Source organism: Archocentrus centrarchus, chromosome 21 (genome assembly GCF_007364275.1).
Source record: "Archocentrus centrarchus isolate MPI-CPG fArcCen1 chromosome 21, fArcCen1, whole genome shotgun sequence".
NCBI classification, from domain to species: domain Eukaryota; kingdom Metazoa; phylum Chordata; class Actinopteri; order Cichliformes; family Cichlidae; genus Archocentrus; species Archocentrus centrarchus.
Window position 1 is genome coordinate 24,722,166 of NC_044366.1, and position 16,706 is coordinate 24,738,871.

Consider the following 16,706-nt stretch of genomic DNA (forward strand, 5'->3'; position numbering starts at 1 on the left):
CTACAGCTGTAAAACAATCTGTAAAATCGAATCTAATGTAAAACATGGCAGCGGCTCTGTCATGGTTTGGGGCTGCAGTGGTGTTGGAGATCTTGTCAAAACTGATGGAATTATGAATGCAGTATCATATTTTGATCCACCATACAATACTATCTAGTAAGCATCTGAAGAACTAAGCCGGAAGAACTATTCCTGCAGACTACTTAAACAATTTAGAAGAAAACTGCCTGAGAGAGTTCAGGATGTGCAGAAGAATAAAGGTGGTCATACTAAATGTTGATTTTCAAACTCTTTAGAGTTACAAACTCTCTTTTTGTCATATATACATGTATGTTTGCACATGTTTCAATAAATCAGTGCACCTCTTTCCCCAGCAAAATATAAATAAATGAGGGGTGGCTCAAGACTTTTGCACAGTACTGTATTTTAATGCATTTCAGTAGAAATACTCTGACAACTTACATACCAATGAAACCTGTGAGGCCAAGAGACTGGTACCCTTTTAAAACCCTATAAAACTGCAAAAAGACTTGTACCTAAATGACTGAATTAACTCTTGACTGCTAAACTCGAATGCCTCATAGAATATTACTGAAGCCAATGGGATATTTCTTAGGTTGTGCAGTTCACGACAAAATATCAAACATGTTTTTAATAGGCTATTTTGCAGGACAGTAAAGAGGATAAGTGACATCTGTTATGGAAACATAAACTATATTCTTATTTCCAATAAGGTTTGTACTATACCTTATTGTAAAATACATAATTCATCTCACTCGACTTGCAGAACTGTAAACTACAACCAGTCACCTGTTTGATTGCGTTTTCACCACCTATCTAGTTCACTTAAAGTCAATTGTTTACGATGAGAAATAACATGAATACAATGATTTCCCCAAATAATATCCTGACAATTTGGAGTTTCTGTCCAAAGCTAGAAGAAAAATCCCTGCTTTCAGCAGATGGCGGTGTGCACCATTTTCAATGGTTTGCCAATACGAAAATAAACACCAAAGAAGAAGCCCATCGCCGACTTTTTCCTGTTATTCTTTTTCCTAACACACAAGTTGGTTAGTTTCGCTAAGAATCCGCTTTATTTGTAACTAACACTTTTTAAAATATAATAATAATAACGGTACATGTTCTCTAAAATCGCTTAACGAATCTGACAAGTGGTCAGATTCAGCGAGAAAGTAGCTAATTTGATTGCAGCGCTACTGTGGTCAAACCCACAGCCTGACAGAGAGAGGATGCCGGCTGGAGAGGAGACATATGGTGGGTTCGCTTACTCGAATTCAGTAAATTGTAGTATAATTGGAAAGTAAGATGAACATACTAGGTTTTTACCCAGACAGAATATGCTAATTTAGCTGCTCCAGAGCATTAGCTTAGCACGGTGTCTGACCACGGAGACTTCCTGTTGCTGTCTTTTCCCCATTTGACCTAAAAACCATACACTGAAAACTAACCAGACCTCAGTCTCTCACGCCGAACGCTCAAAAAAAGCCCACAACCCCTTTTTATTGTTGGCCACGTTAGCCTAAATACAGATCACAGGTGTATTCAGCTCTTTAGTAAACACAAAATATAATTTAAAAGCCATACAGTCCTTCCCCCTTGCCTTAGTTAACATTACAAGTATTATTATGTCTGTACATGCGCTAATAATTTATATCACCATGCTGTTGCAGTTGTGGTTGCCTGCTCTTGGAGGGAGAAAAAAGAAAAAGCAACAAGAAGCCATAATTACTATGATCAGACTCCCATGATGCCTGTGCATGCATTATTAAAAAAAAAAAAAAAAAAAGCAGGAAAGCCTTGTGATAAATTGTTTCACTTCTGTATTTCAGGCGTCAACAAAGTTGTTGACAACATATGCAGGCTTTCTCCAGATCTGTTAGCAGAAGCGGTGAGTGTATCTGTCTTTGGTCGTGTATGTCCCTACACAGGTGGGAAAAAGCTGCAGCTAAGCATAGAAGCAGACTTTGATAATATTTAAAGCTACAGCTGGCAGATCTGTAGAAAATAGACAGCCCTCCTCCTGCAGCTCTTCCTTTTGTGCTGACCATGTGCTTGTGCCTTGTATAGACTAAAATATGGGATTGGTGACTTCTGGGTTTATGCGGGATGTGAATCTTTTCATTCCCTTTGGTGCTCACTGTTTCACTACAGAGAACTGGTCCCAAAAAGAGCAAACTCATTGTCACGGGCTAGTTATCTGAAGCCTGAAAGCAGAGCTTGGAGTTAATGCAGGAGTCTAGTTCTCTTTGACCACTTGAATTCAAATACTCTGAAAGCTTATTTATTTATTTTTGTCAGACTGGATTTAGGAAATTGCAGTAACTCAAAAGTGTTGTGCAACTCTGAAACGCTGCTTTTATGACTTGCTACAGGAGGATGTTGTTGTCGACCAAAATAGCATTCATGTCGCGGCTATTAGCAACTGCCGTGCACAAGTCACATAGGATGTGGTGTAGCTGTAGCGGTTCTGCTGTAGTTGTGATAGCTAATCATATAATCTCCACAGTGTCAGCACATACTGACTTATCTTCAAGGGCAGAGGAGAGGAGTAGATTCAGCTGAAATTTCTGATGTAAGCCACCCTTTCTTTGGAATATTTGTAACTCATAATAACCTTTCTTACCAAATTCCTCTTTCAAGACCCTTTTTTTTTTTTGTTTTTCTTGTGGGCAGAGATTTCAGCGAGCCGAAGTGAGATTTGATCATGAAGCTCTGCAGGACATTATCCGATTTCTCTTGCTAACATTCCGGTATAAAGATCTGAATAGATTTTGTGAATATGACAACTGTTTCTATCATTGGTTCACACTTATTTCTTATTTAGTTCATCATCAAGACCAAATCATACATAAAGAAGCATGCTGTTCTGCTGCTAGGTGTGATAGTAGTGGTTTCTGTTGCCAGGTCAGCTGGGAGGAGCAACAGCTCTGCGGATGAACTTGTGTCAAAGCTGGAAGAAGGCTCTAACAAGTGGTCCAAAGCTTCCCTTCAGGTGTTGCACAGGTTGTGGAGTGAACATGGTGCATTGGTCCACTCTCAGCAGGAGGCCCAGGCCATGCTTAGCATCAGTCAGGTTTGTCTAAGTTTAATGCAGTAAAGCACTCTGGTTTTAAAATATATCCTGACCATCCTGAACATAGAACTTGTTTTTTTTTTTTTTTTTTCCTCTCCTCTGTCAAAGGTGATGTAACTTGCTTGTTTTGCTCTAGTTAGTGGACATGCAGTGGAAACTGGGCATGGCAGTGAGCTCAGACACCTGTCGATCTCTCAGCTCCCCATATGTGTGTGTGCTGCTGAAGATTGTTGAGCCTTCAGGACAGATCTGCCAGAGGTCTTTTGAGATGACCGTCCCGCAGTTCCAGGTTTGTATTTTTTTTTTCATGTGAATACAGTATTGGTGGTGTTATTTATTTATGACCTGATTCTTTTATTTATTTACTTTTTTCTCTCCTCCTTCTCTCTGCAGAACTTTCACAAACAGTTCAAGGAGATGGCGGCTGTTATGGAGACTGTATGATTGTTAGCATACCTAAGTGCTTGTCACAGTTACACCCAGTTTTATGTGTAACCAAGAAAAGTTTGACATAAGTGTTTGTTCGCTGGCTGACTCAGAACATCAACTCTCAGCTTTGTATTTGTATTTTCCCAGATTGCATAACCTCCTAGATGACAATACTTTTGTTGTCTTGCCTCGGGTTAGCTTAGGGTTATGCACTGTATATTTAAAGTAAGCCAGCAAAAACCCAACTAATATATTTGTTGCCAAATGTTTGTGAAGTGGTTGAAACAAATCAGTTTGTAATAAACTTTTGTTTGCCTGTCTGTTTGTAGCTCATCTATTGCTGTATTTTTCAAGGGTAGGAGATTGTACTAGCCCACCATCTTGCATACTAGTTTATATTCAGATATTTTACATCTTTTTTTTGTAAAGCATGTGAAGTTAACTTTTTAGTTGTGGTTGTCTTAGAATTATTTTTCTATCAGATAACTTAAGTACTTACATGATGTAGTGAAGTAACATTTTATACCACTTTTTTTTTGTTTTTAACTTTCATTCTACAATTCAGAAGGAAATAATGCACTTTTATGCAACTAAGGCTTTCAAAAATTCATTTCAGTTTTATTTATATAGCAGCAAATCATAAACAGTTGCCTCAAGGCGCTTAAAAATACATTCAGTGGTTAATTTTCTTTCTAATATTTTCATTTTTTTTCTTAAAGCCCACAAAATACAACACATTGATACATTTTACAAAAGTAAAAGGATGTAATACATAGTGAAACAAGAGAAGAACAAAAAGAAGCTCTCAAAATGAACAGATACTCACTGGACACTTTATTAGTTACACCTGGTTTATACAGTGTTAGACCTACTTTTGTCTTCAGAACTGCCTTTATTCTTTGTGACACAGATTTAACAAGGTGATTGGATCATTCCTCAGAGATTTTGATCCATATTGACATGATAAGATCACACAGTTGTTGCAGATTTGTCAGCTGCACATCCATGATGTGAATCTCGTGTTCCACCACATCCCAAAGGTGCTCTATTGTTCTCTGGTGACTGCGGAGGCCATATGAGTGCAGTGAACTCACTGTCATGTTCCAGAAACCAGTTTCAGATGATCTGAGCTTTGTGATGCGGCATGTGATCCTGCTGGAAGCAGCTATCAGAAGATGGGTACACTGTGGTCACAAAGGGATGCTCAGTTGGTACTACGGGACCTTAAGAACACACCCCCCACACCATTACACCACCAGCAGCCTGAACTGATGATACAAGGCAGGATGGAGCCACGCTTTCATGTTGTTTATGTCAAATTCTCACCCTACCATCCAAATATCACAGCAGAAATTGAGACTCATCAGACCAGGTGATGTTTTTCCAATGTTTCTTCTACTGTCCAATTTTGGTGGCTCCATGTGAATTATAGCCTCTCTACAATTTTGCATTCTCAGTTGGCAGGAGTGGCACCTGGTGTGGTCTTCTGCTGTTATCAAGGTTAGATGTGTTGTGCATTCAGAGATGCTCTTCTGCCTATCCTTATTGTAATGAGTGGTTATTTCAGTTACTGTTGCCTTCCTGTCAGCTGGAAGCTTTCTGGCAATTCTCTACAACCTCTGGTATTTTTTGCCAAGAGAACTGCCTCTCACTGGATATTCCCTCTTTTTCAAACCATTCTCTGTAAACCCTAGAGGTGGTTGTGTGCAGAAATCCCAATTTCTGAAATATTCAGACCAGCCTGCTTGGCACTAACAACCATGCCACATTCATAGTCACTTAAATGATAAATGCAGATGAACAGGTGTACCTGATAAAGTGACCCGTGAGTGTAAATTTGTCTTCCATCATCTCATGACCCTTGAGATTCTTCTGGTGATCTGGTGGCGGGAGCTTGACCGCTACTTTGGGAACCACGAGATTAAAAATATCTACCAACTGGCAATCCTGGACTACTTCTGCACTGATGCATCAGCCTGATTAACAGAGGTGGCAAAAGTACTGACATTCTGTACTTAAGTAGAAGTACAAGTACTTATGTTAAAAAATACTTTAGTAAAAGTCGAAGTACTGGTTCAACTTCTCTACTTAAGTAAAAGTAAAAAAGTACAGGCTCTGAAATGTACTCAAAGTAAGAAAGTAAAAGTAGTTCTTTGGAGGACGTTTCTACCTGCTATTTTTGTGTAAAACTAACCGAACCTCGTTATATATTATTGTAATAATATAAAATAAAATTACATGAGAATGCAAACATTATTCCAATCTAAATTTTAATCCTAATGAATGCACTCAGCTTGAATTTGTTATGTAGGACACAAACTGTTAAAGGGAATTTAAACACACCTCTATTCTCCATGTCCTGCATAGTAGAGGGTGACTGTGCCTCCACCTAAACACCAACATGAGGATTCTCAGGGGTTACAGTGGGATTCAGCAGGTGGAGGAACCCTAAGATCAGCTGTAGTGGCTCTGCATGGGGAGAAGAATCACAACTTTCTATTGTAGCTGCAGTAAATGATGTTGGTGTGCAGGCTGTGATCAGCTGACCTGCTGCTGCTGCTCTGAGGTTTACTGCTCTGTGTGGATGAAGTGAACTCACAAAGATGTAACTCAGTATTTCACAGCTATCTGAGCTGATCTCCATCCCCTACACTGACAGCATACAGGCTGTAGAAATGTTGAATTCAGTGAATGAATCTCAGCATCAGCAGCTTTGATTCAGACTCATCTCTGCTGCACTGATGTAACCTGTAACTCTGACCATGAACACAAACACTGTGCTCCAGTCCAACACAGAGCTTTACTGTAAATACAGTACAACAAGCTAACCTATTTATTACACACTAAACTGCAGTATTTTCATAGAATCTTTGAACTACAAAAGTCAGCATACTTCAGTTTATTTTCCAGTCCTTACCTTTAATTCTAGCCTCTCTTCTTCCTCTCCTGTCCTCTTTCTCCATCTCTGAGTGAACTTCTCTCTCTTTGCTCTCCCTGAAATACAGCAGCTCTTCTTTTAGCTAGCAGACACACTGTGTGACAAACTGCACACACTGTGTGTTTGCTGATATTTGTTGAGCATTTAGAAACGCTGCATTTACCTGCCACACGTTACTCCCTTCATGCTCGCTCTTCTTCAGTAGCGCTAGCTAAGCTGTTTACGGACTCGGTCCGGCCCGATTATAGCGCTATAAATGATACATTAATTATATGGGTTTGCATATTTAATCCCTTTGTACGAGATAAGCCCCGGTGATGGAGGATACGCCAGTACGATTGTCTCTTATGTGTTATTATTCCTCCGTTTAGGCTCAATTCGTTTGATGTTTGACGGCGCACTGACCGGAAATGCAAACTTCTTCTGACGTGTTAAAAAGTAACGAGTCTGTTTGAAAATGTAAGAAGTAGAAATTACAGATACTTGTGTAAAAATGTAGGGAGTAAAAGTAAAAAGTAGTCAGAAAAATAAATACTTAAGTAAAGTACAGATACCTGAAAAATCTACTTAAGTACAGTAACGAAGTATTTGTACTTCGTTACTTCCCACCTCTGCTGATTAAGCTGATAGTTTGTGATAATGTTTACACAGAGTAAACACTTTTTAAAAATGACTTTCTTTGTCTATTTGTAGACGTCACTCAGACATAATTTTGTGCACAGTTAAGTATTTTAGACCACTACTTCAGTCAATATGAACACTTCCAACACTGCAGTAATGCAATAATAATTAGCGTTAAGAATTACCACAGTTATTTGAAAGGATATTTCAAGTTTATAACTTAGCAATTATACACTTATTTTTAGTAGACAATGAAATCCTATAAACTGGTATAAGTACTCATAGAAAAAGTTTTATGGTTTTATGGTAAAGTAGCAGTTTCAGGTTTAATGTTTGTGGGCATTCAGGTAGAGTCTGATGGGCCTTCACATTCTGAGGGATACTTTAAATAATTATGCATTCCTTGGATTTCAAAAGTTTTAATTTTCACTACGGCGCATTGCAGTCTATGAATTCTGCATATTATTAGCGCCACTCCAACTAAAGTACAACCTGTGATATTCACTGAGGACCCGGGCTCAATTATTTATCTGTAAAAGTGGCTGTTCTGCAATATAAAGGTCCGCTACGGTTAAAATAGGCAGACACCATTAGTGCGGGGGCTGTTTGATTGTAGAGGTCTTGGCTACTGCCTCAGTGTTGAGGTTATAAATGGCTAAGGTACTATTTTGGGGATAGGCGGAGTGCTCGGATATTATAGCATCTAGTTGATGAGAAGTCTTCATGTGCATAACGCAGGACATGTAATTATGAGTGTCAAGTACCATGATTGAGATCAGCCTGCTTGTGAACAGAAAACACTCTTAGCAAACCAGCGCACATGTGACTCTATCATAATATTTTGTAAAGGCTTATTTGATAGAGGCGGTAGATAGAATTACCTTCAGCGGGAGTTGGGACCAAGGGCGCTTGTGCCTTGGGGGGCTGAAAACACATTTCACGGTGCCACGAATAAAGAAAATTTCCAGGTAAAACTTAATGTACTGTGGAGAAAGGCGGAGCCTCGTCCTGTCACGTTTCGCACAGCGGCTCTGCTCTTCCCACTCCTCCAGCACATGGGATGGATGGGCGGTCCTCACAGCGCGCAGCCGCTCCGCCTCCAAGGCGTTGTGGAAGAAAGGATCACTGACTGGAGACTGCGTTGCAAGACGGTAAACAAGCATCAGTATATGTCATTTTTTTTTTCTTCTTCAGCTGCAGAGAAAACTGCAACGGCGGCAGCTAAGCGTATGCGTTCCAGGATTTCAGGACTGGGACGGTATAAATGCGCTGCCCTGCGTGCGCATTTACACGCAAGCCCCAACGCGTCAAAGAAATCAGATTTCTCCGGGTGACTTGTGTTTACACAGAAGCCAACCAAAGCCACGTTCTGGCAAGCAGTCTTGGTTGGGATGGTACAGTACAGTACAGGAGTGTTTAGCGCCTGGTTCTCTGCCTAAGCAAACAGCGGAGCGGAGCAGGAGTTTAAGCTTCGAACACACAAGTTCTTCAAATCCTTGAAGGAAAACTGAACATCATGGAGAGTTGCAGCTGATCGAAAGGGTGAGCACATGTTAGAGGATCGTCTAGGCGCTGTGCAAACTTTAGCATGGATGTGGAAATGGAAACAGTTGCAAACTAACCACAACTACGCCTAGCCTCGGTGGCAGGGAAAGATATATTGGTAGTGGTTTGGAAAGCAGTATTTAGTCTCTGTTGCTGTCATCGAGTTTCGGGCGAAAAGTCTGCTGGGTCGACATGGAGAGTCACGATGAGAAGGAGAAGTCAGACAAGAGGTTCGCCCTCACTTACATCGGCTGGTCCCTGCTGGACAGGCGGACCACCCTGCCCATGCTGCCGTGGCTGGTGGCTGAGATCCGCAGGAGGTGCGAGAAAGGCGCCTGCGGCCCTGTGATGCAGCCGAGAGAAGTTCATCTGGTCCTCTGCTCCCCCTTTGTCCGATGCGTCCCCTCCACCAGCAACAACTCCTCAGTTTTCATATTCGAGCACAAAGCACAGCTCATCTCTCGCTTCATTCACAACAGCAATGACCTCACCTATTTTGCCTATCTCCTGCGGGGCCAGCCCGACAACCCCGAGTCCGAGATGTCCTGTCACGTCTTTAAGGCCTGCGACCCCAACCAGGTAGGCCTTCAGCACAACACAGTTTTCATACAAGGAACATGAATAGCACCAAAGGTCATAACCCAGGCCACAAAGTAATATGGAAACCAGTAGTGGAAAACACACACACTTAAAAATATATATTTCAAGCTGCTTCTTTTTTTTTTTTTTTTTTAATTTTTTTAAAGTATACATCTTATAAGACCTGAAGCACGTTCACATTGACCCTGCACTGCTCAGAGTTTAGCTTAAACAATGGCAGACTCTCACTATAATCTTTTAATAATACTCCAAGGGGATTAAAAATTAAAAGTCATGAATATATTTGACAAAATTACAGATGAGGTATACTCCCTTTTTGTTAATGATAGGCTGGCTTTAGATATAAACTCAAAACAAAGGGATGTCCAGGGAAGCCTGAATTGAAATGTTCCTAAGGTGAAAGCTGTATCATTTAATCTCAAGCTCACACAATATTAGATCAGTCTGTGGTCTAAGCACATTTGTTTTGGTATTAAGTATTTAGGCCACTGGATGGTGGGCACGATAAACCAAGTACTGTGGGTTTTTTTTTTTTTTTGTCAAAGTTAATCCACCTCTGTGCCTTTCCCTAAGCTCCTGTGTGGTGGCCCTGAAGCTCAGTGCAAGGCAGCTTAAGAAAAAACAGCAGATTTCACCTGCCTTCATACAGTTACATTTTGAGGCGCATTTCAGTGTTAGTTTGTGTTTTATCCCTTTTGCAGCATAATGTGTCAAACTGGAGATGATGGGACTGTGTTTCCTGAAGTTTGTCTGTAGATCAGACATATGTCTGGTGTCTGTGGCGTGACAACAACTGAATACAATATTGAGTCAGCACATTCACTTGCTGATCAGCATGCCTCTCTTGAGTAATAAACTCAAATGTGATGAACAGCCAAAAATCAGGAACGTGGGAGTCGGTGATTGAATATCAATCCGTAGTAATGCTTTTCTGAAAGGTAGTTTATGCCATATTTTTAGCTGATGGTGTTGTGGTTAAGAGCCTGCTCTGTGGATCTGAGCTATCTTTACTCCGATTTTGTGGTAGAGAATATGTTCTTTACATATGATCCATATGCAAATGCAATTGGGTCTACTTTATTGGTGCCACCTTGATTCCCAATTTCCTGCAACACATTCTGAAGTCTAACATCCGACTCATACTAATCCCGTTTTCCCACTGACTCAGGAAATCTGCACCAGTAATTTTCACGATCAGATATCTAGTTATGCTCACGTTTTGCATTGATCTCCAGAGTATCATGTTTCCTGTGCAGAGGCCGAGCACAGTGTTTGTTGGTGAAAGCTGAGGAGCATAAGGGCCGTGCACGCTTTCGAGGTCTCTGGCCTCTTCTGCTAATGTCCAAATGCGTGCGCAGCCGTGAGGAAAGTGCCTTGGACATACCTCATTCATCATTATTGCGCAACAAAAACTGGTTTGGCTGCCAGCGGCTGTGCAACGTGTGCAAGGTGGACCATGTGGAATGCATGGCTTATTCTACCAGCACTCTGTTGTCGTTTACAACACCCTATTGTGGCAACTACTAATACTCTGGTTATTTTCCATAGATAAACAGCATTTGTTACAAGCACTCTTACTATCACATTTTGCATTTTCTCTTTTTACCCAACTGAGTTCGAAGACATTACAAAATATTGTTTTATTTTTGGGTGGCAGGAATGCTTTCACATCTATTTTTAGCTGTAGACATGACAGGCCTACATTGTGTAAAGCCTGAAGAAGGAGCCTTGGCATCTATCAAAATGATGGGAAAGGTTATAATGAGAAGACACTCCTGATGTCTTGAAATACAATTCATTAGATTTTATTGGATGGCAAAAAAAACGTAGTATCTCTCATGAGTGGGTTTGAATGCTGTCGTGCTAAAAATCAGCTTTGACCCCCCCCCCCCGAACCTGGACCGCAACTGCAGTCCTCGTGCATTTCATGTAAAACAGTGCAGCTGTTTAAGGTTAACAGAGGGCATGGATAAAAATTTCCTGAAGCGACAAATGCAGAATTGGACACGAGTTAAACTTTTTTTTTTTTCCCAGTTTAAGTGTAACCTTTTTACTGGGCCTGTGTTGTCAGTGAGACTAATAGGCACAAATTCACAGACTCTCAGGCTCTGGCCGACACCACTGTGCTATTATCAAGCCGGCAACACGCACTCTGAGCCTGGACGGCATAAACCACAGGCCCCTCCATTATTATTATTATTTTTTTAACCTCTGCTCTGACTGGGAACAGGAGCAGTGTGGAATCTCTCACTGGGTAACCTTCTGCTGCCTCTGCTGTGGGTGGTGTTCATTATTCAGTCACAGTGGCGCACACTGTTGAACTAAGTTACGAAAAGGGGTGATAGACATCTCTCACATTCTGATTCAGAGAGTAATGGTAAGAAAAGCCATTGTGTGCCTTTCAGCTTCACAAATCATGCATGGCTTTTATTTTCATCTGTTATATCAAGTATCACAAAGCACACAAAAACCAGCATTGCTTTTTTTGTGCCAAGAACAGGTGTTGGAAAGCTTCTTTTTTTTTTTCTTTATCACGCTTGTGCACGCCTGTTACCCAGAGGAGGAAAAGTGGCCCAGTGCTGGTAATGTGACCACAATTCTTGCACAACAATAAAGTCCACATATTTGTAACTGGTTGCCATGATGATATTCTTGCACAGTTAGCAGTGAAACAGTGTTCATATTTTGTTATATGTCAAATAAGCATAGCAAGTAGCTTTGAATCCTTGAAATGATTTCCTGGATTAACTTTTGAAAAATTATTAGCTGTTTTTCTAGTAATTTCGTCTGACAGTCCAGGCAGTCGTGTGAAAAAGAGCTTTCACAGGCCTCTATGTGGTCCACTGAAAAACGTGACTAACTGCTTCCTAGGGAATTAAGAGGGTCAGTATCAGACAGGTGCTGCTAATCAAAATGCATTTAATTGATTGTCAAAACTGCATCTGAACAAACCACAAGACTTCTGGAAGAATGTCCTTTGGAGAGATGAGAGCAAAGTGGAGATGTTTTGCCATAATTCACAGCGCCATGTTTGGAGAAAACCAAACACAGCTTATCAGCACCTCGTACCAACTGTCAAGCACGGTGGAGGAGGGGGCGATGGTTTGGGCTTGTTTTACAGTTACTGAGCTTTTGAATTCCTCTGTATACTAAAGTATTCTAGAGTCAAATGTGAGGCCGTTTATCCAACAGCTAAAGCTTGGCCAAAATTGGTTCACGCAACGGGACAGTGGTCCCAAGCACAGCAGCAAATCTAACATAGAATGGCTGAAAATGGCCCAAAGTCCAGACCTCAACCTGACTGAAATGCTGTGGCAGGAACAGATGCCCACAAACCTTGATGAACTGGAGCAGTGACGTAAAGAAGAATCGGCCAGAATTCCTCCACAATAATGTGAAAGACTGATGAAGTCATACAGGCAGTGATTACTTTAAGTTGATGCTGTTAAAATGATGGGATGTACTTAGTGTTTCACGGGAATGCACAGAGCCCTGTGAAAACTTTCTTATTTGCATGACTGTAAGTTCCTGTTGAAGTGGAGGAAACGTGTGAGCGCAAACATGTACGAAAAGACACCTGTCTCTCCTGTAGTTGCTTTATTGCCAAAATCCAGCTGTGAGTATTTACACGTGCACATTTATTGCTACAAAATATTTGTACCAAAAAAATGGAGAGATGTTCTGACACATTGTAATTTCCAGCTCTGACATTAGCTCACAGTGCACGGAAAGGTGCGTGTTTTACGTGTGTGTTTTTGTTTGTGTGTTCTCCACTGGAATATGAACTTTGTTCAGTTCAGCTTTGTCCTCAGGCATATGGAAAAGCGCAGGCTATAGTGAGGTCAGTCTTCAAAAGTGAAGTGGAGAGCCGAGGCCACACAAAGATGGATATTTGTCCTAAAGCTGCAGCACAATAACCAGGATAATTCTACTCATCTGTTTTTATATGATCTTTCCCCTTCATTTAGAAGAATTAATGTGGAGCTATTACACCATAAGTTTTGGATCTATTATAAATTTCTATAGACTTTTCTTGTCATCCTATTTAATTTGAGTAGCTTTCCAAGAACTCTTATTGATTGCTTTTAACTTAAAAGCATGGGATCTTTGATTGCTTCTGGTCTGACACAGGGGTATTATGTTTCTTCTCTCACTCCCTTTCTGTTTCCATTCTTAGCTTTTTTTTTTTTTTTTTGGACACAATGATAACCTATGCGCCTCCAAGAGAGTCTAATAAGGCCTAATCACAGATATTTTGGGCGAATGTGTTTCTCAGCGGTTTGGCTTAATGGTGCCAATAAGAGCAACTGAACAATGTGGCATCTCCTGTCAGATCTGATGTTATTAGGGGTTTCTGAAGAGAGACTGGACACGCTGGGAGCACTCGGGAGTCCCGCAGCTCAGAGGGCACAAGTCTCATGTTTGTTTTTGAGCTAAGCTCTAAAGCTGTGCTCGGCTGCTGGCGTTTATAGACGAGCATTGCTTCACAACCACCGTCACTGATACTGCTCAATGAAGCCATGGGTGATGGGTGAATGTTACAGTAGTTTAAAGAACCGCTTCAGTGGGAGGATATGTTTATATAGAGTTGTGTGTAGAGCGCACTGGCTTTCCTTTATTGCTCAACAGCTTTCTGCCTGCCTGTGCATGTCTCCTTCCAAGGAATGAGCACCTTTACCGACTCTGTATTGGGTAGATAACAAATAATTAATCGCATTGAGTGGTGCTTCAGCATCATCTTACTCATGTATAATAAAGCAGTTCTTTTAAATGTTGAGACGCTGTCATTTTTTTTTTTCCCCCTCCTTGTGACAAAGTGTTGCAGCTGTGATTCTCAGCCAGCAAGGCCTCTGACTTACCTTGGCCTCGCAGTGTCAACACTGTCTTTTCCGACGCAGAATGCGCTTTCCCAGCAGTGTGCAGCCAGCGTGACCCCATGTGCGGTTTATTTTTTCATCCCTTGTAAGTTATTCTAGCACGTTTCATTTATTCGTGGCCTGTGTTTACAGCGAGTGTAGATATTTGTTTCTGAAGCTTAAAATGATCCCTGCGAGATTATTTATCCTGAAAATCAGCCAGCCGACAGTTTGAAAATCATTCACGGTGGCCAGAGTGTGGAATTAGTATGTATCACCAAGCACCCGCCACACCCGCCACTTCCACTTTTTCCTCATCTCTGTCACCAGCTAGGAAAAGTGCAAGCCCCGGGGGGAAGGCAGGGCACTTGGGAAGTGGGACTTTAAAATAGCCCCAGTAACAGACATGTATTTGATCTCTTGTTATCATTTATGAAAATCAGACATACACTTTTCCAGGATGTTTTAGATTATTCACAGCTTTTCCTTTCCTGTTTGCCTGCCCTCCCCTCTCTGTGCTGTGTTGTTCTGGTCACACCTCTGAAGTGAGCGTGATGTACTTTGCTACACAGCTTCCCTTCCTCGTCTACATTAAAATATAATTGTTCAACTGCCTGTATCCGGCGCTTATCTGGTCCGATGTGTGCAGTCCGCAGAGCTGCTGTTTGTTTTAGCGCTCATTGTTGTCTTAAACACAGTATTTGGCTGACCTTGGCTGCAGCATTAGTTCCAGGCACTCTGCCTCTTCAGAGAGCTTGAGAGCGCTGAGGCTTTCAGTCAATTGTGTGCTGCCAGAATTTTAGTGCAGCGGTGATTCATTGCTCTCTGACTCCAGCGCTATTGTTCGGCCTCTATTGTAAAAGTATCCAAAGCCCAAATTATATTTTCTGTCTTGACTTCTGCCTCTTCTTTTTCTTTTTCTTTTTCTTAAAATCTTTGATGCATGTTACCAAAGCAAGCTGTTATCAAGCTTTGATAACACTCACTCTGGTGTTTAAGTGCCACAGTGTAGCAGAAAAAGGCTTATTGACCTTCAAGTCTCTAATTTCCCCCAGCCTTGTGTTTGGTGTTCATTGCTACAGAGAGTGGGAGTTCCCCCGTGGCGCTGTGCCTACCTCTGACACCATTGTAGCATTTGGTCTGTCTATTGTTCAAGTCTTAGGCTCTTTTCAAGCCTTCAGTTATTTAAAGCTGCAGCGTCTATTCAGGTTATTAGTTATTCATTATGTTATTGATTCATCTGGCACTGGCATCTAAATATGGCTTTATTTCTCCTGCCTTGGTTTCTGTATGTGTAGCTTTTACATGTATAACCAAAACAACAGTGCTCATATGGTTCCACTGTAGGCTTTCTTTGCTTTTACTGTCTTACTTTGCTTTAATACTTTATCAGTTTTCATTTGCAGTTTTGAAATTGAATTAATCATGAAATTTTATTTTATTTTTTTACATTTATTCATGTTGTTCATATTTTACAGAACCTGAAAACAAGTTAAAAATTGTGTTGTTTTTAGATTTTAGGGTGATGTCATACTGATGCTGATCCATTGTATGAGTAGCTGGTGTTCCACTTGACCCCCGCCCCCCCCTAGTCTTTTGTTATGGTTTTCCTTGTTAGCGTCTTCCTATTCATCATGTCCTTTTATCCCGCTCACCTGGCTTGCAGGTCCCTGAGGTAATCAGTAGTATTCGCCAAGTGTCCAAATCAGCACTAAAGGAAGACGCGAAGCCCAAACAGGAAACCGATGAGGCCTTCTACAATTCTCAGAAGTTTGAAGTGCTTTACTGTGGCAAGGTGAGAATCAATGCATATGCTTCGGGAATGGGGCGTTTTAGTATAACAATGTGTTTAAATGCATGCTGTTGGCGTTGCAAAAATTCCAGGTGACAGTCGGATACAAGAAGGCTCCGTCCACTCTCGTCGACGATTGCATTAACAAGTTTCGCCAGCATGAGACTGAGCGCAAACGCCTACGACTGCTCAACGGTCAGCGAGGGTCTACGGAGAGCGCTCCTGTGGAGTTCCTCATGGGGGCAGAAGGAGACCCGCTCTCCTCTGCTCTGCATGAGAGTATGGAAGACCCTGAAGGCCTTGGAGGGGAGGACGTGACCTCAGGTAGAGATAAAAGTCTCAAATTTATGATTAGGAAAAGTTTTACAGAAATTATGGATGTGCTTACAGCAACGAGAAGTAACATGAAGGCGGGCCAGTTTCACAGCCCCACAGGTCTAAGTAAATGTTTGTGCTGTCAGTTCTGCAAGAACACAGCGACTCAAAATCGCCACAAATAGACAAACTTTTCATTTGTGGCTCTGTCAGCTTTACACCCAAAAAAAAACCAACAGTTGCTTGCATGATTTAGCTTTAGCCAGCTAATAAAACTAATGTTAATTCCACGCTCACCTTGACTTGGTGCGCGTTATTCTGTCAGTAGACTTTCTTGTATTACGCTGCGATCACTGTGCGCTACTTTGACAGGTGCGCCAAATCGAAAACAGGGAGTTGTGCGCTTGCCTTTCACAAACTGTGGCAGCTACCCACATTTACATAATTGTGGAGTCTCTGACTACACATCTGACGCAGTTGTTTACAGTGAAGACAATTTTACAACCATAAAAGGCA

The 16,706-nt window shown here is 41.3% G+C and overlaps 2 protein-coding genes across 6 annotated transcripts in view; both read left to right on the plus strand.

The window, feature by feature from the left end:
* Window positions 1–1,013: 1,013 nt before the first annotated feature.
* commd6 (COMM domain containing 6) lies at window positions 1,014–3,843 on the plus strand. The gene is made up of 7 exons (XM_030758353.1): window positions 1,014–1,275; window positions 1,851–1,909; window positions 2,528–2,593; window positions 2,695–2,771; window positions 2,926–3,094; window positions 3,231–3,383; window positions 3,488–3,843. Exons 1-7 carry the CDS (start codon window positions 1,251–1,253, stop codon window positions 3,536–3,538), a joined length of 600 nt encoding a protein of 199 aa, XP_030614213.1. The 5' UTR covers window positions 1,014–1,250; the 3' UTR covers window positions 3,539–3,843.
* Window positions 3,844–8,719: 4,876 nt separating this feature from the next.
* tbc1d4 (TBC1 domain family, member 4) overlaps window positions 8,720–16,706 on the plus strand; it is a 28,458-nt gene continuing 20,471 nt past the window's right edge. For 4 of the 5 annotated variants that reach the window (XM_030758022.1, XM_030758017.1, XM_030758018.1 and 1 more), the window contains exons 1-3: window positions 8,720–9,206; window positions 15,750–15,878; window positions 15,968–16,199. In XM_030758022.1, coding sequence (XP_030613882.1) covers window positions 8,820–9,206; window positions 15,750–15,878; window positions 15,968–16,199 — 748 coding nt within the window. In that variant the 5' untranslated portion in view covers window positions 8,720–8,819. The remainder of the gene's footprint in view (window positions 9,207–15,749; window positions 15,879–15,967; window positions 16,200–16,706) is intronic. The other variant, XM_030758021.1, reaches the window with a different exon arrangement.